A 26,139-nucleotide genomic window follows, 5' to 3' on the forward strand; every position below is an offset into this window, starting at 1 on the left:
ATACATAATAAAATGGATCACTCTCCCTAATAAGTTACGTGATTATAATACCTCTCTCACATTAATATTTGGTGGCATTGGGTGGAGACTGAAGTTAATGGAATTACTGGGAAAAGTGCACAAATAGTGCAAAGCTCTAAAATGTTTAGGATGATTTGAATGTTCTGCTTTGCTTGAGGAATTAGTGGGTGAATTGTGAGTTGAACACACAAGGGATTACTGCAAGAGAAGGCATTGTCTGGATGTTTTATTACAGGCTTTTAATTCTTTTAATGGACATTGCTCATAATACTAACATACATAGAGAGGTAACTATTACACATATTTATTTTTGGTAACTTAAAGAACATTTGGAAAGTTAATACTCATTTAACTAGTTGTTGGACCTTGGGGAAAGTCCCTTGGGGACCTGGGTGTTAGTCATGCCTCTCTGACCAGACAGATCTGGCTTATAGTGACCAGTGAAATGCAGAGCCTGGAAAACTCTGTCAACAAAACAATGCTCCTTATGCTAGGTTAGGAAGAGGATGTTGATGGTGTTGATAGGGTTTGAATAAAAGACAAAAGGGAATTCAAAAGGCAGTTGTTTTGAGGACTTAATTCCAAACAGAAGAATAAACATAAAACTCACAGGGATGACAGCGTGTTTTGGGAGTAGCATCCTTCCCCAGAGTGACCACAGGAAGGATAGAATCAGAGGTGGAAACTAGACAAGAGGGACCAGTGTGGTCAGCTTTGGAGGATCCTTGGTGCCATTCCCCTGGATGGGCTTTTTATTCTGAGGGAGTTAGGAAGGATTGTGGCACGATGGTGAATTGGTCAGGTCTATTGTAAAGAAATAGATCTGATGGGCAGGAGGAGCTTCAGTCAAAGATGAGGAGAGTCCAGATCAGGGTAGCCAACTAGAACAGGGCTGTTTTTAGGCATTAGTGTGGGAGGAGGGGAAAAAGTTGCCCTGGAGAGTGGCCATCAGAATGGAGACGTCTACCCAGACCAGTGACATGTTAGGTCATATTGACTGGTTTAGGGATGAACTTCTATGGACTGTGAGGGAATGTATCTGATCCACAGGTGTCCTGATGTTTGTGATTTGAGTGAAGAGACACAGTATTAAGGATGTAGGAGACATATTTTGTACAAGGATTGAGTTAAAGTTTGGGCAGTGGTGAGTACAGAGGGTCTGTGGGACATCAGGCAGGAAATTAGAATTTTTGAGTCTTTCACTTAGACAAAGTTTGGCTGGGATGTAAATCCCAAGCACAAAGGGGATAGTTGAAGAAATGGGAGTCCTAGGTAGGGAGGGCAGAGCTGGGATTAAGGGGATGTGCTTGTCCGTCTGGGCATTGCTTTAAAAAAGTCTATAAAACCTTGGAATAGATGAATGAGAGAGGAGCCCAAGGGTGGAGTCTCAGAATGCTGCCATTTAAGATGTGCATGGGCCAGAGAGTGTTGACATGATGGTTGAGTGGAGAACCAGGGAGATTAGTCATGGAAGCCAAAGGAGGTTTGAGGGCCAGAAGTGTTAAATGCTGTGTTATGTTTATATAGACGTAGGAGCAAAAACAGGTTGTGTTTTGGTTTTGGGGGTCTTTATTCCCTGATTTGTGAAATCAAACACTTAAATGATTCTTAGAGACTTCTTTAAGAAAGAAGAGACTTTATTCTTAGAGACTTTATTCTTTCTACAGACACTAGAGAGAGTTGTAGTTAAATGAATGGTCTCTGGAGCTAGACAGCCCTGGCTTTGGGCCTTAGCTCTGCCACTTCCTACTGCAGGCCCTGAATTTTTTGAACCATTGCTTTGCTCCTCTATAAAATGCAGCTTAAATATTAGCTGCTGCTCTGTGGGATTGTTGTGAAGATTCAGAAGAAAAGCAGGTAGAGTACTCAATGCAGATTAAGAGGTCAACAGATTTTGTCATCACTGGCATTATTATTTAACAGAAAAGCAGCATTTAGTCAGATAGGGAAAAATTTGAGGGACCCCAGGCATGTGGATGAAAGCTTAGTAGAGCATCTACTTTGGAGGAAGAGAAGCTAAACTCTAGCAAAGAAAATCCTCTCTTCTTTGTATTGAATGGCATGGGTGTGGGGTGAGGAAGGGCTCCTCATTGTTACTAAGGTTCTGAAGTCAGGAATGAATGAGCAAAGTTTTCGTTGTAACAGTTGAAGGTTTTCTTTCTCAAATGAGACTATTCAGTGTCTGAAAGACCCTGGATTTCCTCATCTAAGCTCCGTGGCAATAAGTACCGTTTTCCATATCTCCTGGACATTAGAGACTGTATGTTCAGTAGGTGTTTTCTTATTGAATGGATTTTTCTCCTGATTCTCTACATAGCTGGTTATTACTGCAGGGGCCATTTCAGAGATATTTTTCCTATTGTTCTGGACCCACTTTCCCTTCGCACACATGTGAAAGTCTGTCCTTTCGCGTATCCTTCTTGATTTAATGTTAATTTTTGTATCAAATTAATCTCATTGTGTATTCAGTTCAGCACATCACAGGTCTTTCTAGGAAGTGATGTCAGTAAGAACACATCCATTTGCGCCCTTTGTATAGCATGTTTACATGGACTAAATTAGATTTCAGTAGATGTCAGATCATGACTCGAGGGAGAAAATGAATCAGAAATAGGCAGCGGCAGCCCAAAGGCTGTTGCTTCCAAAAGGAGAGTTATATTTGCCTTGATTAAATGGCGATATTGGGCATTGATTTGCACAGAATGATAACAATAATTTCTTCAATTTTACATTCACTAAGCACACTATTATTTCAAGTCTTGGTGTAGAAATTTCTTTATCTTTCTGCTCTTATCTGGAGTCATTTTGATGCCTTAGGTGACTTGGGGAGGCAAAGGGCAGCTCAGCCTGAAGGCAGTTCTTTAATTGATATGAATCCATACTGGGGGAGAAAAATAGCATGATAAGCTGGGAATATATATATATCTTGATTCATTAAAAACAAAGAAGTGAAAATAATTTGACCTTTGGACAGCAACTTGAAAGCTGGATTAGTTCCAGGGAAATATGTAAAAATTTCTTTTGCCTCACAGCCCTTTGCCATCTTTGTGATCTGCTTCTGCTCATTAATTGTGTCATATTATTAACGTCAAAGAGCTGAGGTCAAACCAGATTTGTCATAGGAAGCAGTGGAAATGGGCAGATGGCCAGAAGTAACCGTTACTTCTGAGTAAGTTAGGAACGTTTTGGTCCTAAATGCTCTCTTCCTGACTGGCTCGGTCAGTCCGTCCATGCCTCTTTCCACTGACACAACAATTGTAATTGTAGCAATGGAAAATGCAGTTCAGGGATGGGTTCTATTATTCTAGAGACCAATGGAGTTACCTTTAATTTCCCTTTGCATTTAGATTTGTACGTGGGTGTGATCACGTAGGCATTCTCATGAGAGGATTAATTAATAAATCAATAAATTAATAAAAAAATAAATTTAAATTTAAATTAAATAAATTAATAAAATTAATTAAATAACATTAAATACAATTAATAAAAACTCTTGGAATGAAGAGCATATGGTGTCCCATTCAATTAAGTGGAATTGAGTGGACAAATGAGGCCCTCCCCAAGTTAAACTAAATTCATGGTCTTCTCCACTCTTCTTGCTCATCTTACGTGTATAGTTTGAATTCTGACATTTCTTGTGAAATCTAGCAGCACTATAGATTTATTTTAAGTTTCTTGAGATTTTTTTTCCGGGAAGAGCTATGGCTCTAAAACTACTTATGGTTTACAATTTGTCTACATAACAGTAAACATATAATCTGTATGGGTTGTGAGCATTTGGGTAAAAGGGAGAGATACTTTAAGTGTTAGCTTTAAATTGTAATTTCTTAGTTCTTACTCAAGCTCTTCAGATAGTGAGAATACATTAAGGAGAAATGGATTTGTCAGATGCAACATAGTGTTTTAATTATTGACGTAAAAATAAGCTTTCATTCTGGAGGCTGGAAATTTGATTACCAATTTTCATTTCGAGCATGACATATTTTATGTAGGGAGTATTTTCTGCCCTAGGTTTTGTCTCTGGATTGCATCTTATTACTTTTGTCTGTTTTTATGTGAAGCATAATAAAATATCAGCAAAGCATTCCCTTTATGTGCACACACACTTACTTTTGCATTAAATATGCACTATCTAAATGAAGCATGCCATACTTCTAAGTTAGTGTGTTTTAAAATGGATAGATTAGGGGAATATTACTGGGAATTACAGTATTAGGGAAATATTTTTTTAATAGCATCATTTGTATGGGTTTTTTTTAAGATTTTATTTATTTTAGAGAGAGAGAGAGAGAGAGCAGGGGGAGGGACAGAGAGAATCTCAAGCAGGCTCCCTGCTGAGCCCTGCTGAGCATGGAGCCCAGTGTGGTCTCAATCTCATGACTCTGAGATCATGACATGAGCCAACACTGAGTTGGAAGCCTAAATGACTGAGCCACCCAGGCACCCCCTCCCGCCCCCCGCAAAAGCATCATTTGTAAGTTAAAACAGGTAATGCTACGCAGTGCACGGGTAGTTTTATTCAATCAATAACAATTTGTGGAATGACCATCATGTTCTGGGCGCTGGGGTTATAGTAGGATATAAAAAAGATACAATGTCTCTTTTCTCAAGGAGTTTTCATTCTAACAGGGATATAGGACAGCAAAAACATAAATGCTCTTATTTGTAAATGCCCACACATATGGATAAACCCCTGGTAATCTACAATGTGATGATAAAGGCTTTTGGGGGGAAAAAAAAAAGGTGACAACGGAATGGAGAGGGTCCATGTTTGTGTGTGTGTTGGGGGGAGGGAGAGAGGGAAGAGGGAAGAAGAGAGAGTTCGAGTGAGGGAGTGATCAGCGGAGAGAGGTTGTAGCTCTGTCTTATCAAGCATTACTGTTGGCACATATTTGCTCTGTTTTGCTACTTTGAAATGCAAGACAATTGAGTTATTGTTTCTGACAATATCTGGAAAAAAATGCTCCGTTTGCTTTCCAGAGCATGAGTCAGTGGGCAGAAGCTGGGCCATATGTATGCATGACAGTATTTTTTTTTTTTTTTGCCTCCTTGCCCCTTTCGTGATATTCTGACGATTTAATGAGCTTTAGTTGTAAATAATTGATAAGGCGTGATATGGGTTTGGTACCAGGGATGGAATGTCTCTCATTCTGGCTTTGGAAGAGATGCATGGTTTCTATCTGTGTACACAATCAGATGACTAATACGGTTACAGAATTTGTATGCCCTCAGTCACCACCTAGGAGGAAGCTCATAAAGCCACCTTCTGGGCTCCTGAGTGGTCAAGGAGATAGGGTTATCCAGTGAGGGCTTCTCTTTCCTCCCCCCGCTTCATGACCTGTGTGTACCTGTGCAGCCTGGGTCTGGGAGCAGCATGGCTTTGCTAGGCAGTTTGGATGAAGAGTAAGTACATAGCAGAGAACTATTTTCTATTCTCTGCCCCTTGTCCCTTGAGACAGGTGCACTCTTCTCCCCAAACTTAAACTCCCTGCTGATTGCAGAGAACTCAGCACTTTATTTCAGCGTGTTCTCGTTAAGCAGACTGGCTTGGTCTTCAGCCACCCTCTCAAGGAAGCACTGGCCTGGAATGCACTGTTTTAAAAAACACGAGCCTCAAAGTCCAAAGATTAAAAATATTCACAGGAATTGGAGACATTGGATTTCAGTAAAAATGGGGGGGGGGAGAAGAACCTGAAATGTTGGATGCTCTTAAAGTTGAGGACATTGAAAAAGAGACAAAAGAATGAAAACATCAACATTAAAAAAGAAGAAATCTTCCAGTTATTTTCTCAGTGCAATTAAAATTTTTTTTTAAGATTTATTTATTTATTCGAGAGAGAATAAGAGGGAATGAGAGCCAAGCGCCCACACACATGGGGGGACGACGGGGAACAGAGGGAGACTCCCCACTGAGCAGAGGAAGACTCCCCACTGAGCATGGAGCCCGATGCAGGGCTCAGTCCCAGGACCCTGAGATCCTGACCTGAGCCAAACCAAGAGGTGGAAGCCTAACCAACTGAGCCACCCAGGTGCCCCCTCAATGAAATTCAGTACCATTTTTTACTTGTCCATGTCTCGTTTATTCACTTAATCTAGATGTATAAGCAATATCTTTCAGGGAAAAAAAAAAAAAGAAGAGCTTCCTCTTCTTTTTAATTTCCAAATGCCGTTGTGGTTATATTCTGGTTGGCAGGAAAAGCAAAGCAGCAACATCTCTTTTGCTGTTTTTCTGCTCTAGTGCTATTCACGTCATTCTTTATAATAATGATTTGGAGTAGAAGGATCCTGTTTTTAATCTGCGATGATTCATTTACATTTATTTGGACGTGTCGTCCCCAAACCTACCTGTTTTCTCTTGTGCAGCAGTTTGAATAGAAATATCCTCACAGGCTCAGCCCCTGAATGAATACATGTTTCGTTCAGTGCTGGGTAGGCCTCTACTTCTTGGTTTCGCTGTTGCTATGAAGACAGTCCTCTGACAGTTTGCTTTAGCACTTGCCCGTGGCTCAGCTGCTCAGCCAAACACCCTCATAGGCACAGAGAGGAGTGTTGCAGAAGCACAAATTCTACTGTGACAAATGTGTCAACTCAAACACTTAAAATTTCACTCCAAAATAACCTTTGAATCCTGGGCCTACTTTTCTGTCACTTCAACTCCGTTCCTTTAATGCTTATTGAGGAACTAGTATGGTGTAGGCATCTTGGTGTGTGCTCCATGTAGTGAGTGAGAGCCAGCCTCTGTCTTTTTTTTTTTTTTTCTTTTTTAAGTTTGGTGGTAGTTTATTGCATAGCAAGAGATAACTTGAAATTTTTAAAAAAAGATTTTTTTTATTGGAGAGAAAGAGAGAGAGAGCATGAGCAGCGGGAGGGGCAGAGGGAGAAGCAGACTCCCCGCTGAGCAGATGGGGCCCAGGACCCCTGGATCATGACCCAAGCCAGAGGCAGACACCCAACCAGAGCCACCCACACACCCCCATAACCTGAATTTTTTTTAATTGCAAGGTGTTACATGTATTTTTTTGGCCTCAGGAACCTGGGAACTCTTTGAAGGCAGGACCACACTTTAGCATTTTTGGTATTGTTAGTTGAATCTTGCAGCATGACTGATGCAAGCCTGGAACATGCAAGCAATATATTACCAAAAGCCCTAAAATAACAAAAGAAGTACAGAGAAATGCCTGAAATTTGCTAATCTATCTACAAAATGAATTATTTAATTTCTGCATATAGTTCGCCTGCGAATGCTTCCCTTCCAGCTTCTGGCAAGAATCAATATGACAGAGGCCATTTCTTTAAATACTTCTGAAAAAGTAAATACACTTTTTAAAAAAAAACATGTTGGTTTATGGGACACCTGGATAGCACAATTGCTTAAGCATCTGACACTCGACTTCGCCAGCCCCTGTGTTTAAGGAGCTTACGTTCTAGTAAGATCTTGATATTACGTTCAAGAAGAAGCAAATAATAATCTGAGAATGGCCAATCTCAGTCTTTTTACAAATTAGATCTGAGACAACATCTCTTACCATTCTACCCTTTGAGGAAGATTAGCAAGGCGGAGATCTTTGTCGATCTTTGATTTTGAAGCAGTAAGTTTATTAGCCTATATGAGTTAGTAAAATAAGCTTTTATTTCCACTAATTGGTTTGAATCTTCTATTCACTATCAACTGTAAATAGAAATTGTCTGTGGGTCATTTTTCTGTGAACCTAATTATTTTCCTTATTATATTCATAGATGAAGCTTGAATATCTAGGGTCTGGTAACATATCAGCACAGCTGAACTTAATTTGGTTGGGGCCATGTTGGTGGTAGGACTGTCTTTAACTGCCCCATAAAAATAATGGCACTTGTCACAAATAATGGCACTTGTCACCAACTACCATTTATTATCTTTATTGGTGGTCATTATCTTCTCTTGACCATCTATTCAGTTTTCAGCCAGGACCACATTATTCATTCTTGTTAATCTTTAACACAGGGACACATATATGGGAATCTGCACACAAATGCTCATTCTTTCATATTTGCAAAAGAAATAAGTAGAGAAAACAAGTCATGCACTTTAGTGTAGGTTGTTTAAGGAGAACAGTGTTAAGGAGAGTGATACTTGCATTGACGGCCACTCTGGCTCACTCCGCAAGATCGGAGGTCTCCCACTTTGTATTATTTTGGTGACTTCTGAAAGATTGTCATCTGCTTGTACTTCAGGGAGGGGAAGAAAAGATGTCTTACTAAATCTGCACACCAACCTGAGTGATAGAAAACTGCTTTGGGGCTCATGAGTCCCACATCCTGGGCTCAGAGCCTTCTCTATTAGAAGCACCTTGACAAAACTCCACAGGAAAGAATCCCTATTCTTGTAGCAGGAAGCTGAGCCTTGAAAAACAGTGGTTTTCAAAAAAATAAGAGGGTGGTTGTGGGTATCTTTGACAACCTGATGTATGTTACACATTCCTAGAAAATTCACCTACTTGCCAACATGGAAAATTGTTTCCGTGTTGTTAATGTAGGATTTCTCACTGAATTTTCCACTATTTCTCCTCATTTAAGTGGTTAGTGGTGCCTGTGTTTTTCACCCCCAAAGGGGAGGTGTGACTTCACAGAAAGCTTAAGTTTTGTACAGAATACTTCTCTTCCTGACTATTATTCCCTAAAGACTAAATTTGAGGAGGTTGTTCTGTCTAGTGTCTTAGAAGGGAGAGAGACAGATTGTCTCCGAAAGAAAAAGAAGAAAAGAAGGGACTTTTCAACTTAAAAGACTTTTGGGTGGAACAAATGGATGCCCATAGGCAAACACAAATAAACAAAACAAAACAAAAGTACAAAAAAACATCAAAAACCGGGACGCCTGGGTGGCTCAGTTGGTTGGACGACTGCCTTCGGCTCAGGTCATGATCCTGGAGTCCCGGGATCGAGTCCCGCATCGGGCTCCCGGCTACGTGGGGGGTCTGCTTCTCTCTCTGACCTTCTCCTCGCTCATGCTCTCTCTCACTGTCTCTCTCTCAAATAAATAAATAAAATCTTTAAAAAAAAAAAAGAATCAAAAACCAAAAAACAGCTGAGCTCGGAGCCCAAAGCAGGGTGTGATCTCACAACCCTGAGGTCATGACCTGAGTCGGAGCCAAGAGTTGGATGCCCAACCAACTGAGCTACCCAGTTATCTATCTTGTGTGATAGATCACACATCTATCATGTGTGATAGAATATTCATCATTCCCCCTATATTTTCTTATTCTCTCTTCTATATTATATTTCCCAATCTCTTAACCACCAGTATTTGTCTGAATTCTTCTGACCTAATCTCCAGTTCACTAATTCTCTTTCCAGCTACTTCTAAGCTGATGATGATCACCTTAAAGATAATTCTAAAAAGTGATTTTGATAATAATAGTAGATAGGTTATTTCAAACCATTGTACCCCTGAGAAAAACTAAAATAGGTAAACCACCCCCTAAAATCTGTTTGAAGATAATGGGGAGCAAAAAAAAAAAACCCCAAAAAACCAAAATCAAAACAAACAAACAAACAGTGAAAATACATGGGGCCAATTTCCCAAAATACAAGGAGACCAGAGAATTGAGTTTAACATTTGGAGCAGCCTTTTCTCTCTAAGGGGTTGCGGTGGCCGAGGAGCAGGGAAGTGGGCAGGGCTGTGGTAAGAATCAGAGTGGAAGTGGATCAAAGCTGATACAGGACCCCCCAGAGGAAAGGCACTTTCCAAGAGCTTTTCCCTTGAAGCAATGGTGAGCCAGAAATAAACCAGCCCTCACAAGTATTCAGACTCGGCCTTAAATAATACTAGTAGCTGTTTGGGTTAAGATGATGTGAGATTGCTTGTGACCTTTGGCCACTGTACCTGCCAGAAGCAAAAAAGTATATCTTTTGGGAGAAAATAGGACCTAGAACTCAAATGATCTCTATAATTTTCTATATATGATGTGTGATAGTCAAGATTAAATGAGCTCTTCTGTTTCAACCCCAATTGGTATAGGAGAGTGAAATTCTGGCACTAACTACCCAGAGTTACCAGATTATACAAGTTAAGGACTTAAGTCTCTACAAAACTGCCCTTATCTCAGACTCTAGCTTCAAGTTGGGTGTGGGATTCTCAGACCATCTGTGCTTCTTACCAACTGGCTACAAATTTGGGTGTTCCCCAATCTCTTTGGATTCAGGAGCTCAGGACAGTGCTATAATTATGATTTCAGTTTTATTATAAAGCTTACAAATCAGACCAGTCAGATGAAGAGTTGTATCAGGTGAATTCTGGGAGGGAATGAATACAGAGCTTCTCTACCCTCTCCCTGTGGACCAGGATACATTAAATCGCTGTGTCCACCATTCAGGGAACTCAGCTGGGCTTTGGTTTTACAGTGTTTTTATTGTGGTTTTATTATGTAGGAATGATTGATTACATATTCAACTGCATGACTGAACTTAGTCTCAGCACTTGCCCCTCCCCGGAGGTCAGGCTGCATCAAACTTCCAACCTTCTAGTCATCACTGGTCTTTCTAGCATGGCCAACCCCCATGTTGAAGCCATCTTGGGCTGACATGAGTGAACTCATTAGTTGAAATTGAGTTGTGATCCAGGGGGTTCCTGAAAACCAAAGCCCCTGCTTTCATGTGGAAACTTGAGTCTCCCTCCCAAGAAGCAGGGACATTGGTCAGCCAATTTGTTTGTTATACAACACAGGCATGTAAGATAGGAGTTGACCAAGGAGCAACAGCAAACACATGATAGAAGAAGTCACACAGGTCATGGATACACAGATAATAGAATTACCACAAATAGAATTTAAAATACTTGTGATTATTATGACCTAAGAGTTAGAAGATGAAGAAATTTAGTAGAGAAATTTAGTAGAGAATTTAGTAGTGAATTGAAAGCTATAAAAAGGGATCTTGTAGGCATTCCTAAAATGAAACTGAAGATTAAAATAACTGATATTAGAAACTCAGTTAATTCAACATCAGCTTAGAAGTAGCTGAAAAGAGAATTAGTGAACTGGAGATTAGGTCAGAAGAATTCAGACTGCAACACTGCTGGTTAAGAGACACCTGGGTGACTCAGTGGGTTAAGCCGCTGCCTTCGGCTCAGGTCATGATCTCAGGGTCCTGGGATCGGGTCCCGCATCAGGCTCTCTGCTCAGCAGGGAGCCTGCTTCCCTCTCTCTCTCTCTCTCTGCCTGTCTCTCTGCCTACTTGTGATCTGTCCCTGTCAAATAAATAAAATCTTAAAAAAAAAAGAGAGAGATTGGAGGGGCGCCTGGGTGGCTCAGTGGGTTAAAGCCACTGCCTTCGGCTCAGGTCATGATCCCAGGGTCCTGGGATCGAGCCCCACATCGGGCTGTCTGCTCAGCGGGGAGCCTGCTTCCCTTCCTTTCTCTCTGCCTGCCTCTCTGCCTACTTGTGATCTGTCTGTCAAATAAATAAATAAAATCTTTAAAAAAAAAAAAAGAGAGATTGGAAAATATAGAAGAGAGAATAAGAAGATATATGGGGAATGATGAATGTTTCATCACACATGTAATTGGAGCTCCCAAATAAAAAGATGAAGAAGGGAAGGGAGCAGTGAGAGAAGGAGAGAGAGCAAAAACAAGAAAGCTTGCAAATACACCAGAACACAGGCAATGTTTAATACAACTGCTTAAGGATTCTGCACAATTGACTAGGTGTATTAAGATACAGATTTGGGGCGCCTGGGTGGCTCAGAGGGTTAAGCCTCTGCCTTCAGCTCAGGTCATGATCCCAGGGTCCTGGAATCGAGCCCCACATAGGGCTCTCTGCTCAGCGGAGAGCCTGCCTCCACCTCTCTCTGCCTGCCTCTCTGCCTACTTGTGATCTCTGTCTGTCAAATAAATAAATAAAATCTTAAAAAAAAAAGATACAGATTTAAGGACTGTGAATCCTAAGATGGACAGAAAGGATACTTAAGACCATGAGAGTAAAACTACAAACACAAAACACAAAACAGAACACTTAAAAATATAGCAAAAGAATATATAGTAAAACATAGCAAAAAAACAAACGTATAGAACCTTAAAAGTGACAATAGTAAGATTTACATCTTACTTTGTCTAAGAAACAATTGGAGACATGAGATATAAACTTTAAAGTGCTTAAAGAAAATAACTGCCAGCCTGATGACCATTTTGTCTACTGAAATGACTTAAAAAAAAAAACAGATTTTATTTATTTGAGAGAGAGAGATCTAGAGATTGAGAGATCATGAGCAGGAATGGGAGGGATGGAGGGAGAAGCAGACTCCTTGTTGAATGGGGAGCCCAACATGGGGCTCAATCCCAGGACCTGGGATCATGACCTGAGTGAAAGGCAGACGCCTAACTGACTGAGCCACCCAGGCTCCCCTTAAAATGGCAATTTTCCAAAGACAAAGCTGAGGAATTTTATTACCAGCAATCTTGTAGCAAATTGTGGAAATATTAAAGAGTGTTCTTCAAGTAGAAGAAAATGTTCTCAGTTATAATTTTTGGAGATAAAGGGGAGAAAAGAGCAGGAGGAAGGCAAATATGAGGAGAACTTGTAAAGACTTGATTAAGTAAAATGATGATAGCAGTTGTAAATCTTGGTTTTTAAAAACTATAGAAAAATAAAAACTATGGAGAACAAAATTCATTTTAAGAGCAGCACATGAGTCAGGAGGAGAATAAGTTGAACTGAATGACAGTTCTGTGTTGCCTGAGAAGTGGTAAAATTAGTAATTACATCATATTTTAATAACCAAGCACACATAATCTTTATATTAATCAGTTAAAATATAGTAAAAGGATATAAAATATTAAAGAGGAAAGCAGAAAGATAATATGAAAAAATACTTAATTCAGAAGAAAGGAAAGTTTAGAAGGAGTAGGACAAATAGAGAGTAGAAGATTGACTTGAGCCCCCAAGATTCTTGCCTCCTACTCTACAAGGTCTGTATAATTCCCTCTTTTTTGTGTGTGATGGGATTATGATTATGGTGGATTTTACTCCCACAATTAGGTAACATTATATAACAAAGTTGGAAAGTTGTTGCAATTAAGTTTTCCAGTCTGCTGACCTTGAGTTAATCAAAAGGAAGATTTTCCTTTGTAGGCTTGACATAATCAGGTGAGCCATTAATGGAAGAGACTGAGCCTGCTGAATTCAGAGATTCAAAGTGTGAAAAAAATTCTCCTGTGAACCTTGAAGTGGTAAGCTGCCATGTTGTGAGAGAGTCTATGGAGGGGCCCACGTGGCCAGGATCTGAGGGCAACCTTTAGTTGTTGAAAGAGGTCCCTATGTGACAGCTGGCAAGAAAACAGGGACCATATGGCTGCAAACAACTGACTTCTGCCAGCCATCACTGAATTTAAGAGAATACTCTGGGCTCCAGGAAGAACACAGCCCCAAGCAACATTTTGATTTCAGCCTGTGAGATCCGATCAGGAAACCCAACTATGCCACAACCAGACTTCTAACCTACAGGTTATAGGATGATAAATGGGTATTGTTTCCAACTAATAAGTCAATGGTCAGTTGTTACATAATAGAAAATGAATAATTCCTGGGTGATACCTCTTTAGGAATGAGGATAGCAAGAGGAAAGAAACAAGTAGATATTGAAAATGCTCAGGGCACCTGGGTGGCTCAGTGGGTAGACATCTGCCTTCAACTCAGGTCATGATCCTGGGGTCCTGGGATTGAGCCCCATGTTGGGCTCCCTGCTCAGCGGGGAGTCTGCTTTTCTCTTTCCCTCTGCCCCCCACCAACTTGTGCTCTCTCTTTTCCAAATAAATAAAATCTTAAAAAAGAAAAAAAAGTTGTCTATATCCTGTTAGTTCTCTTTCTCTGAAGAGCCCTGACTAATATAGTTATGAAAAAGTCTAGACCTCAGATTTCATCTAGCTGATTCTGAGATTTAAATTACCAGTAATGTGGGCAGGATCTTTTAGACCAGGATTTGCAAACTGTGGTGTGTGGGTCAAATCCAGCCTACTGCCTGTTTTTCTAAATAAAGTTTTATTGGAACACAGACATGCATATTTCTTCACATACTGTCCATTAATATGTTTTCAGAGTTAAGTAGTATGAAAAAATATATATGGCCCATTCAACCTAAAGTAAAGTATTTACTAGACCTTTAGAGAAGAGTTTGCCAGGTCATGTTCTAGAACTCCTTTTCATAGTGGCAGTGAAAGTCTTGGGTGCCCTGTCAGCCCCAACAGTCCTGGAGACATGGGGCAGTTCTCTGCTAGGAGCCGAAAGCACCCAGGGTGCCTTCAGAAGTAGGTCTTTGTGAGAGGGAGAAGGTGGCTAGGATAAAAAAAATTATCCTTTTAATCTATGTGTATATTCTTTTCAGAATTTGAGTTTCCTCTAGTGTCCTGCAGTAGATGCCAAGAAAAGTCAGATTGACTTTTATGTGAATTTTGAGACCCCAAAGGTACAAAATGAAGAATCACTTTATTTGATGCATAGAACTAGCAGAAGCAAAAGGAGTTATGTAGATCATGGCTGTAAAAGAATGCTAGAACCACACGATTGTGCAGTAGAAGAATCTAGCAAGGAGGTCATGTAAATTATGGCTTTATTTCCTTCTTAGGTTGTCCTAAGCAATTTTATAATTTAGGACTTCCTCTATCTTTGTATGTAAACAGGTATACGGTACTACCTACCATCTGTTCAATTCAACACACAGTTTTGGGTCTTTAACTCTGTATTTGGGAAGATTGAGCGTGTCACCATCCTCCTGCCCCTCTTCCTCCTCCTCCTGTTCCTCCTCCTCCTCCACACCCTCAGAGCCCCATTTGCTGTGTGAGGACATTTTTGAGAGGTCTCCATGGGTTATAGCTTCCATTTCTTCCTCACAGTAACCCTGTGACCATCAGCTTCATTTTATGTGTGTGAAAAAAATGAGGCCTGGAGGAATTCAGTTAATTCGCACAAATTCATATGACAAAGTGACATGTTCCGAAAGCTAGTCACAATCAAGCTTTGAGGGTGATTTGTCCACTTCTTGGTGCCTTGTCCTGGGTGTGAGCTAAGAATTGTGAGGCCATCTAATGACAGCGGCCTGTGACAACATTCATAAAGTGAACAGAAGTAGTTTTCTCCAGGGTGAGTCTTTCATTAACCATGTTTTATGATTCTGTGTGGAAGTCCACTAATGGGAATTGTGTATCTTATAAAATTCTTAAAAATACATACCAATGGATGCCAACTGTCATGCTCTGAAGAGCTTCTCATGACTGTGCTTTTATTACTATACTAATCTTGTTTCTTCCGGGCCTCGGATTCTGAAGATGACCTATCCTGGCTGTCAAAATGCCTGCTTTCTACTGAAAAATAAGTGGTTCGACAATTGAGATTAGATCGAAATTGTATTTTATAAACCAAAAATGCAGAAGTAGCTCACTACTATTTCAGTGGACAACATTATAATACTTAGGAGAAGTGGAATTGATGACATAATAGGAAGAAATTATACTTATTTTTTTATTTTTTTTTTTATTTTTTAAAGATTTTATTTATTTATTTGACAGAGAGAGATCACAAGTAGACAGAGAGGCAGGCAGAGAGAGAGAGAGAGAGAGAGAGGAAAGCAGGCTCCCTGCTGAGCAGAGAGCCCGATGTGGGCCTCGATCCCAGGACCCTGAGATCATGACCTGAGCCGAAGGCAGCGGCTTAACCCACTGAGCCACCCAGGCGCCCTAGAAATTATACTTATTAAAAAGAATAACCTGAAAGGGCCTCTTCGGGCCATTCAATGTGATCAGCCTGAAATAGGGGCACCTTAATGAAGCGTATTATATGGGGAGATAATGTGTTATGTAGGCATAACTTAGAACCTGAAGCCTGGAATTTTTCTAAGTATTGTTGAATAAGACACACACTGTTGGTTATTAGGTGCGTGTACTTAAAAAATTCATAGTGAAATTACAGTGATTTTGAGTTTTTCTAATTCATGAAGTGGGAAATTCTTTGAAAAAAAATTCTATCAATGATATCAATGGCCAGTTATCTTAACACATCTTTTTCTTAGTAGTGATAATGTCGTTGTGGTTCATGGCAAAAGTAATCTTGGAGTGAACAGAGAGCTGCATAGTACCCTTGTGTTTCATAACCTTGACGTTGCCTTAAATTTTGACGACATTGCTACAGTTTGCACTGAAATCTCCTGGGATGCTGAGCTCCAAAGGAGTTGTTGCTCTGGGTCTGTTCGATTCCTTAGAGAATCTTTCTCCCTTCGTCTTCTGTTGACAAAAGCACTTGCTATGATGTTGATCATTTAGTTATATGGGTTTAAATAGGGCCTCTAAAGCCATTTGGTAAATTTGGGGGTCTTTAAAACTGTTGTTTTCCTGGATTCTGATTGGATACTTTGGGCACATTGCAGGGAAAAGGGATGATCCCTTCAGAGAGCAGGTGTATCTGTCCAGGGGGGACCAATTTCTAAATAAGTTTAAATGCCCTTAGTGTCGCTTATGATGGACTGATTTTTATCGTATTTAGGATCTGGATATCAGGAGGCCAGTTTTCGGTCTGAAATCGCCTATGCATAATTGATTAGACAACCAGTGTCATGCCATTATCTGGGGGGGCTCTGTGTAATGGGAAAGCTTTTCTCAGTTGGCAACAAAGATGAGTAAGTCGTCAGATTTTCTACACCGCCAGTGGAACATTTAAGAGAATAAAAAGAAATAATCAAATAATTCAAGGCAGGAAGTGCATTGAGGAGGCAAATATTGAAGAAGCCAACCAGATAAAGCTAAAAATATGTCAGGTAGGAAGGAGGATCCAATTTCCCTTGACTTTATATTTGTGTTTTAAATACTAGTTTCCTCCTAAGTTAAAATATCATTAGATTTCTACATAAACAAAAAAATTCAAGAGCATTGTTAAATTCAGCTAATAAAAGAAAAGTAGTGGAAGAATAAAACATTTGAAGGGTAATTGAAAATAAAAGAAATATTACATAAATATTATGTAAACATTTTTCATGCTGTTTGTATCTTTGAGTCCATTTAATTCCCAAGCTTAGCTCCTACAGAACTTTTATTATGTAATTAGTATTACCAGCTTGGTGTTCATTATTCACCAGCTTTCTCCATGTTCATATAGAGAATATGTCTGTGTGTCTACATACATATATGCCATAGGTTTATTTATATTGTACATAAAATGTGTATCATTTACAGTCTTGGACTTTACTTACCTTAATACATCATAGAATTCCTTCTTTTTCTTTTCTGTGGTTTATTTCGTTCTCTGTTTATTCTCTTCAGACAACTTCAAGTTTTGTTTTCATTACTTCTTTAATAATTAAGGGATTTCAGTCCTAAATTTTTCAAAGTTTTCCTGTGAATCCTAGATTTGATATGAAATATTCTTGTCCTCGTTACTTTTAGATATGGTATGGTTTCTATTTCCTCTTTGACCCATGAATTATTTACAAGAGTTTCTGAGTTTTCCAAATTCTTAAATTATAAAACCCTTTTTAGTATTTATTTCTAGGTGTTATTGGTTATAATTAGAAAATATGAGTAAATAGCTTTAGGTTTAAAAGTATCTGATGAAATTTTCTTTGTGGCCCCATACAAGATCTTTATGAAAGTCTGATTGATTTAAAAATCTATGTATCTATCTATGTCTGTATGCACACACATATACCTCTATATTTTGTCATTTTTTTAAGTATATACCCAGAGATTCTAATTTAATTTGTCTAAGAATTATTTGTGCATTGGAGTTTTCAAAGCTTTCCAGGCGATTCTAATATACAACCATGTCTTAAGAATCAGTGTCCTAATAAAATAACATTCTAGTCCAGTGGTTCTCAGAATGTGGACCAGTTGCACCAAGGTCACTTGGGAACTTATTAGGAATATAGATTTTTAGCCTTACTCTAGATCTACTGAATTAGGAACTTGGGGGCAGGGGGTATCCAGCAATACATATTTTTAAAAGCCTGTAAGATAATTCTGATACTCACTAAAGACTGAAAGCCACTAATCTGTACCAGGGTTGGTTTTCTCCCCAAGAAGACATCTGGTAACATCTTGGAACAGTTCTTGTTATCACAACTGGGGGGGGTGGTGGTGGAGGACACAGCTGCTGCTGGCATTTGGTTGGTAGGGCCCAGGGATCAGGGCACTGGACAGTCACCCAAAGCAAAGAATTATCTGGCCCAAAATACCAATAGTGCTGCTTTTAGAAATTGATCTGAACTGTGATTTCTCAACATGACTTTCTCACAACCACCATTTGGAGAGCTTTTAAAAAAAAATCTGACCTCAGATGTAGCTTAATTGGCCATTGGTGAGGGCATGGCATCACATTCTAAAAATCTACCCATGTAATTACATCTGCAGATGTGACTGAAAACCACCACTATGGCGTTGTTCGTTGGTACACATAAAACTCTTATAATGGATGGGTCACAGAGATTCTGAACCTACTGATCAATTTTAATATAAAAAAATGGAGAAGTGTCATTATTACCTTTGGATGTGATGTAGTAAGGAGTGTAAAACACTAGATCTAGAAGTCTAAATACCATGTAGAGGTACATTCTAAAAACGACTATGAGGATGTCATTAGCAAAATCCAGAATGTGGAAACTCCAAGACCAATGATACAGATTTTTATCAAGAAATAATGCCAACAAGGAAAAGAGACGGGAGAACTTTTCTTAAAAGAAATTTAAGCTACTTAGCAGATTTGTGTATCTTGTTTGGATCTTGATTTGAAAGAGCAACAGAAAAACAAAATAGTTTTGAGAAAATGGAAAATTTGAATGTAAAATATGATATTTCACAGAAGTGAATTTTATGTGTATGTATTTTTTTGGAATTGTATGTGGAGGGGTAACTGGAGGTTATAGGTAGAACAAAATTGGCCCTGTGTTGATCGTTGTTGACACTGTGTGCTGGGTATATGAAGTTTTATTATAATAATCTCTATACTTTTGTTTATCTTTGAAAAATTCCATAATAAAAACAATGAGAAGGAATATCTAAGCATGTGAGAGGAAAAGCAGGTGAGGGAGAATGGTGTTAGAAAAACTGTCAGGACAATAGGTGTTTCCACAGTGTAAAACAAAAAAACCAACAACAGTCCATTGAATTTGGAACACGAATGTCATTTGATGGCATTAGCAAATACGTTTCATTGGAGAAGTGGGTCTGAAAGCAAGACTGGAATGCACAGAGAAGAGAGTGTGATCATGAGGAACATTAAGGGGGTGAGCAGGAAAGGAGAATATGGTCAAGTGTGTTAATTATGTTTGAGTTAGGATAAGGTTATGTGTGTTTGCATGATGAAAGAGATCCAGTAGAGGCAGAGACAGTGAGTCTCAGGGAGGAAACAGGGAGTATGCACAAGCATTGGTTTTCTTAAAACCATCTCAGTGGGTTGGCATAGAGTTGAGTTTGGATAATCTGTATAAATTACTTAGCATTACTTCTACCGTATTAACAAATTATCATAATGAGAGCTTTGGAATTTGTGTATGTGTGATGCTCATTCAAAGTTATTTCTCTTCTTGTGTACCTTATTTTGTTGATGTTTATATTTTGGGTGGTCCTTATACTTTTCTGCCATCATTTTGCAGATTGTTATAATAAAGCACTAAAATTAATATGTTCTTATATTTCTTTAGTGTTCATATATCTAGAACAGAATTTAGAACCACAAATAATTATATGTGTACGTTGAAGTAATAAGGTATTAAACTATATGTAAATTCATAGCTGAGTACTTTAATGGACCTAATTTAAATAAGTCAATTGAATGTATTTAGTGGGAGAGAGGGAGGGAGAGGCAGACAGGGAAAGAGGTGGGCAGCAGAGAGGCATAGGGAATGAATGGAAGTGGAGGGAGAAAATGATGAGAGAATACATTTAAATTAAGAGTTTATTCAGGACAAACTTACATTGATCACTGTTACCATTATTTCTGTTATTTTTATTTCCAGCTATACTGTCTCATGCCAGAAAGTATAACTTTATCTAAAGGCTTTCCATTTGCTTTTCTCTTGTAATTGGCTTGAGAAAATAGAGTCCAAGAATGACGCGTGTTAAAATCGGGCTTATTTTTTTTCTTTTTTTTAACCAGAACTGTTCACTATGAAGGTGGTGCTGTATCTGTTCATGCACGTTCCCTGTGGAGACTGGAGACACTAAGAGTTGCGTAAGTAGAATTTGTGAATAGAGCTGAGTGCTTCAAGTGTACAAAATACTTCCAGTGCTGTGGACTTGAGCTTTTATGCGAAAGCTCATGCGAACAACTACAGCAAACAAGCAAATGGAACAAGCAAATGAGAAAGTGCTGGAGAGTTTCTCTCCTCTTGCCCTTCTTCCTACATTTATTTTGCTTTCTTTAGCCTAAATTCACCAGGCGGTATGTAGTAATTCTATAATTCTATATGATCTGCTCTTGTCTTTAGCCTGATTTGTTTGGGTGACGTCCTCTCATCCCTGTCTGTGCATCTCCTAGCAGAAGGTGCTTCTAGGACAAAGTGATGTAAGGTTTGGAAACAGGACAAATGGTTTGCAAGTCTGTTTTACATTTCAGGTGTGACATTGTCTGGGTTTAACAGTCTAAAGGGCCATGTAAACAAGAAAGTTGAACATGAACAAGAAAGAGTACAAGGGTCGTTACTGGCAGTCACTATCCTTATTTACGAATACCTTGATAGCTGAGTAAGAAATCTGGATTGCAATACAAAGTCACTGTGTATTTGTTCATTATACAAACAAATACATATATATTCATATTCTTTTTTTTCCCCTTTTTGGTGGCTTCAAAAAGTTGTTCAGAGGTTGACTTTTAGTTCCTGTAGATAAATGCAATGATGATAAAGGTGTCATTTTGAATTATTTTCATTAGAATTAAAATATTAGTCAGATTTTTTTGTTGTTGATTGGAAGGTTCATTCCTTTGCCTACAGAGCAATAACTTTTTAGTGTATTTGTTCCCAATTACATTACACTTTTAGGAAATTAATGATTTAAAGTTATAGTTTCCATGAATGGCTATAGGGAACTATCTTAGTATAGAATAGTTATCTTTGTAAGGCCTACTATTTTGAGATTAATTCTTATTTAATGATGATTAAAGTAGTTTAGTTGTTCTTGCTTATATATCCCATACATTAGTTTTGAAACAATTTGAAAGGTGCATCCTTGAACATTGTAAGGTTTTGACATTTACATTTTTCATTATAGTTTTTTTTTTCATTATCAGTTTAAATAGATGCATAGAATATAATTTATGGGGTATTATTGGAAGTGATTTTTTTTAAAAGATTTTATTTATTTGAGAGAGAGAAAGAGAGAGCATGTGAGGGGAGAAGGTCAGAGGGAGAATTAGACTCCCCATGGAGCTGGGAGCCTGATGCGGGACTTGATTCCAGGAATCCAGGATCATGACCTGAGTGGAAGGCAGTCGCTTAACCAACTGGGCCACCCAGGTGTCCTGGAAATGATATTTTAAAATGAAATAGCATACCACTCTTTTAAAAGTATCTCATTAACTCTAAATACTGCTATGATTTAATACCCATCTTTATTTAAAAATACTTGAACATAGTCTACCTTAACAGTAGAAATTATATACTCTTTCTCATTGTCATGATATTTGTTACTCTCCCATGACTGAGTTCTTTATTCCAAATCATTTTTTTTTATGATTGAAAGACTGTTTTTGCTCACTCTAGCATACACTTAAGCAACAAAAATATGTATGTAAATATTTTTACATTTCTGGCGATAGTAAGTCTGTAACTTTAAAAAGTTCTTCTATTTTAACCCCATTAATTGTTAATTAGCTGATAATAAATTCTTCCTTCTAAATACATAACTGATGAAATTACCTAAGTACTAAAATTTTTGGTAAACATTGAACTTGAAAGAAAAATTTTACTGGAAATGCATCTCTGAAGGTAGAAAAAGAAGTGGTGGCCTCATAAAATGAAGTAAGGGGAACTCAGAGCTTTTGTGTGCTTCATAAATGATTCAGAGAATTGAGGGAAAGGGATTTTAAAGACGTACAGGTATTTCCTTTACCTTGTGTTTTATAAAAATGACAGCTTAAAAAGAGAAATAGTTAAAGTGAAGCTGAGATAGATGTTGCCACCATTGGAAAACAGACTCCAGATGTGTTTTCAAATTTATAAATATCCCTCCCCTTCGTGATTATGTGCTTAAAGAAATGGTTTTTTTTTTTTTATTTGTTTGTTTGTTTTGAGCAAAGGAGGCCCTAAATACGTCTCACTTTGTGGATTAAAAAACCTGGGGCCCCTTGGTGGCTTAGTGGGTTAAAGTCTCTGCCTTCAACTCAGGTCATGATCCCAAGGTGCTGGGATCGAGCCCCTCATCAGGCTCTCTGCTTAGCGGGGAGCCTGCTTCCCTCTCTCTCTCTGCCTGCCTCTCTGCCTACTTGTGATCTCTGTCTGTCAAATATATAAATAAAATCTTAAAAAAAAAAAATAAAACCAGAAGGATGCAAACTCCTGAAAACCAGGCAGGGCTTCCTTTTTGTTGTCAACGTTGTTTTTGATGAACTGTAATTACATAAATCTAGGTCTTCTGCGTATCCTTCCATGATGCGATCTGGATTCTTTTTCTCTACTGTTGCCTATTGTTTGAAGTTTGAAATGGCAACTGTGGGGTCTGTTTTCACTTGAATGGGGGGGGGGGGGTACTGAGAATATAGAAAGAAACTGATCTCCAGGTCAGTCAGAGGTGAAAGGGGGCATGTCTGCTGATTGCCTCAGAATCCAAATGACAGCAGGGGACTTAGAGCAGCTCGCAAAGCACGTAGTTTTTCAACCATCTAACAGAGGAAAGAGAGATGTTTCTGTTGGACTCCGTGACCCTTGATTTGCACCATTTCATCTTCCTGTCTGTGCTAGAAAAGCAGGAGTTTCACTTGTAATGAGTGTAATTATGTTAAGTGTTTTTTCAGGTTCAGGTTCTGTTGAATTTTTGAACTACTTTGACTTCATTGTAAATGTACACATTAGAATACATTGACTTTACACAGCTTCTTACTTGCATTGGCCATGTAAATACTCGTGTTTTTCTTTGTACTTAGGAGATGATAGTCTAACATTCTGCTTATGTTTATAACAGAATTTTATACCCGAAGGTCAATATTTATACTTTAATATTTGGGATATTCGTTTTTTTTTTTCCCTCCAACCAGGTCTCAAACTATATATTTGATATAGTTTATGCAGCCTAGTAATTATGTATTTTATATCAAATACTCCTACAAATAAAATTAATACTGTCAAAAATTTTTCAGTATCATGAACATTTTAATAAGGTAAGTTTTAACTTTGGGAGTTAAATATAATAGGAAACACATTCCAGTATTGTAAAGCTATTAGAACATTGTAAGTAAAATACATGTTGGTTTCTGTAGTAGGAATAATAATTGCAAGTAAAAATATGCATTATGTATGCTTCAAGTTCCGCTTTCTTATATGTTACAAAGAACCCACAAAATCAAAAGTGGATGTATCATGACAACTGACCAAATTACTTCCTGATCCTTTGAGGTCATTTCAAGTGAATATAGGTAATACATAGGGAATAGTTTTCTGTTGTGTTACCATAGGAAATTACTTTCTATTTCTGTGTTACTGGTACTGTTTTCAGCTTTGACTAAATATTTGCGGCCTTCTGATTCTCCTAGGCTTGTCCTCTTTTCTTCTGGGCCATGAGCATTGGTGGCTAGCTAATGTGAATGGCTATACACTAAAGAAAATGTACTTAGACTTTTCAGTGTTTTGCTGATAATTGGCCAGATTCTCTTGGTGATTTGATAGGTGTGCTTGTAAATATGCACCCTATTAAGTAGATTTGTACATCATATGCAGAATACCCTCTAGAAAATCTGGTACAAAGTATTGCTTGGTCCAAATTTGGAACTATTTTGAAAATGAAGTTGTTTTTATGATGATTAAGATGAGTCATTACTTAGAAAAAAAAATATTTAGATGGTTCTTCAAATAATGAATGTGAATATTAAAAATAATTGTGTTTTTCATAGCATCTGCAAAGAATACACTTATTTTATAAGAGGGGAATAAACAAAGATTTTTCCTTTACCAGACTAGAAATGATTTAATATACTCTTGCTGGTAAGCAAATTTTAATTTCATTTTTAACAATACTGTCTTATTAGTAGGGTTTATTGGCACATAGTTATTACTTTAGTTGGGGGACTTGTCCAAATTAATTGCCTCTATAAACATATCCATGTAATAAAGATCTCATTACAGTATCACTTTGTTTTCCCTGCTAATATTCAAAGTGAAAAATCCAAGTTAGGAAATCAGCATAAAATGACTTACAGTTTACTAAAATTGGTGAATTTGAAAAAAGTATTCTCAATTTGTAGACTACAAAAGGCCCTATATTTTTTGATGACCTTTTTAATCATCTTATATTAAAACAAGCTTACAAATTAATAAAATCATGCTAAAGTTCTCCATACTTTCATTTTTTTTGTCTATTTGATTCATTACATAGTGATAAATGCTTCCACTGGAATTGTTTTTATATTTAATTATCTTTTTCTTTTGTCTCATTTTCTCTTTTCCATTGCCCTGTGAAGCTTCATGACATGCCTTCTTTTTAGAGTATGTTTTTTCTCTTTATAAAATACCTGACTGTATCCTTTTTATGCTTTTTACCTTAAATTCTAATTTGTTTAATATCAACTTTACCATCACTATTTCCTTTTGAATTTATATGCCTGATAAATTTTTTTTTATTCATTCATTTTTAGCTTTTGAAAAACTTATTTGATTTTCAGCATAATTCTTATCAGTGTTAAGAGGCCATCCTTCTTTTGCACATAACTGATCTAACTGAAAGGTGTGGATATCAGAGCCATGTTTCAGTACCATAGTGCATACAAGGTTCATACACATGTGACTTTCAGTTTACACAGCACTGCACAAAACAAGGATGGTCTGTATCTTGATTTTTCTCTTCTCCCCTATCTGGAAGTCATTTTAAAAAGCAGATTTTAATGATCATGACTTGTCTTTTTATCTTTTTCCTGCAACCTTAATTTGTTTGTTGTTTTTTGCATTTTATTTTTTTCCTTTTTTTCTCTCTTGACTGTTTTAGAATTCTCATTTTCTTGGTTTGTCCTTTTTGTTGTTCAGTTTTGAATGATACAATTGTTCCACATTATTAAATTTCAATGCATAAGAATAGGTTTCAAGCAAATGTATACTTTATATATAGAGTTCCAATCAATCATAATTTGGCATTGACTGAATTACCACTGTTTTTCAAGGCTGCAAATTCAACAGGAGTTTTTACTAGTAAATTCTAAAGTGTTCTTTAACCTTATAATTTCCATATCTGTGACTAGTGATTAGATGTTAACTTGGACCACAAGTCCTTAGTCATCTTTTCATGGACAGTAAATAGTATGGGTGGCATTATATTTAAAATCAAGGTCTTTGAGTTAAATTTTGCTTCAATTTACTATTAGCTGTGTAAGACTATTAGTCATTCTGGATAACCATTTTGTTGTTTGTGGAGTGAAATTCGTACCACCAACATCACAAGGTATTTGAGAACTTTAAATGAGACAATCTATGATAAGCAAAGTTCCTTGTCCCAACACGTACGTCTTAATTGCTTTTTCTCCTGTGATTGTGGATGCTATTGGATCAGGTCTTAACTGTGTTTGTTAGGTGGAGTGGAAGCCACATAAGATGGGGACAGCCTTTCCGACTACGCCATGTCACAACAGGAAAATACTTGAGTCTCATGGAAGACAAAAGCCTTCTGCTCATGGACAAAGAAAAGGCTGATGTAAAATCAACGGCATTTACCTTCCGGTCTTCCAAGGTAAGACAGAAAATATAATTTTGGATTACCTGTAATTATGTCCCCACCACATTTCTTTTGATGTTAGAAATGGAAAGAGAAAGGATGTGACTATCATTGCTCTTGGCATTTTTTGACATGTATTTCTAAATTTCCAGTATCTCTTCCATCCATTCCTTTAAAACTCATTTCCTAAACCACTAAAACCTGCCCAGGTTCTCACCTGCTTTATAGTTCTTTGGTTGCTTACGTATAAGACATTCATCGA

The 26,139-nt window shown here is 37.9% G+C and overlaps 1 protein-coding gene across 8 annotated transcripts in view; it reads left to right on the forward strand.

The window, feature by feature from the left end:
- The window catches only part of RYR2 (ryanodine receptor 2), a 738,447-nt gene that overhangs the window by 337,045 nt on the left and 375,263 nt on the right, over window positions 1-26,139 (forward strand). For 7 of the 8 annotated variants that reach the window (XM_047702071.1, XM_047702073.1, XM_047702075.1 and 4 more), the window contains 2 exons: window positions 20,125-20,199; window positions 25,736-25,892. In XM_047702071.1, the coding sequence (XP_047558027.1) occupies window positions 20,125-20,199; window positions 25,736-25,892 (232 nt within the window). Of the gene's footprint in view, window positions 1-20,124; window positions 20,200-24,147; window positions 24,161-25,715; window positions 25,893-26,139 lie in introns of those variants that run through there. The other variant, XM_047702079.1, reaches the window with a different exon arrangement.

This window comes from Lutra lutra, chromosome 14, assembly GCF_902655055.1.
Source record: "Lutra lutra chromosome 14, mLutLut1.2, whole genome shotgun sequence".
In the NCBI taxonomy this organism is placed as follows: Eukaryota; Metazoa; Chordata; class Mammalia; order Carnivora; family Mustelidae; genus Lutra; species Lutra lutra.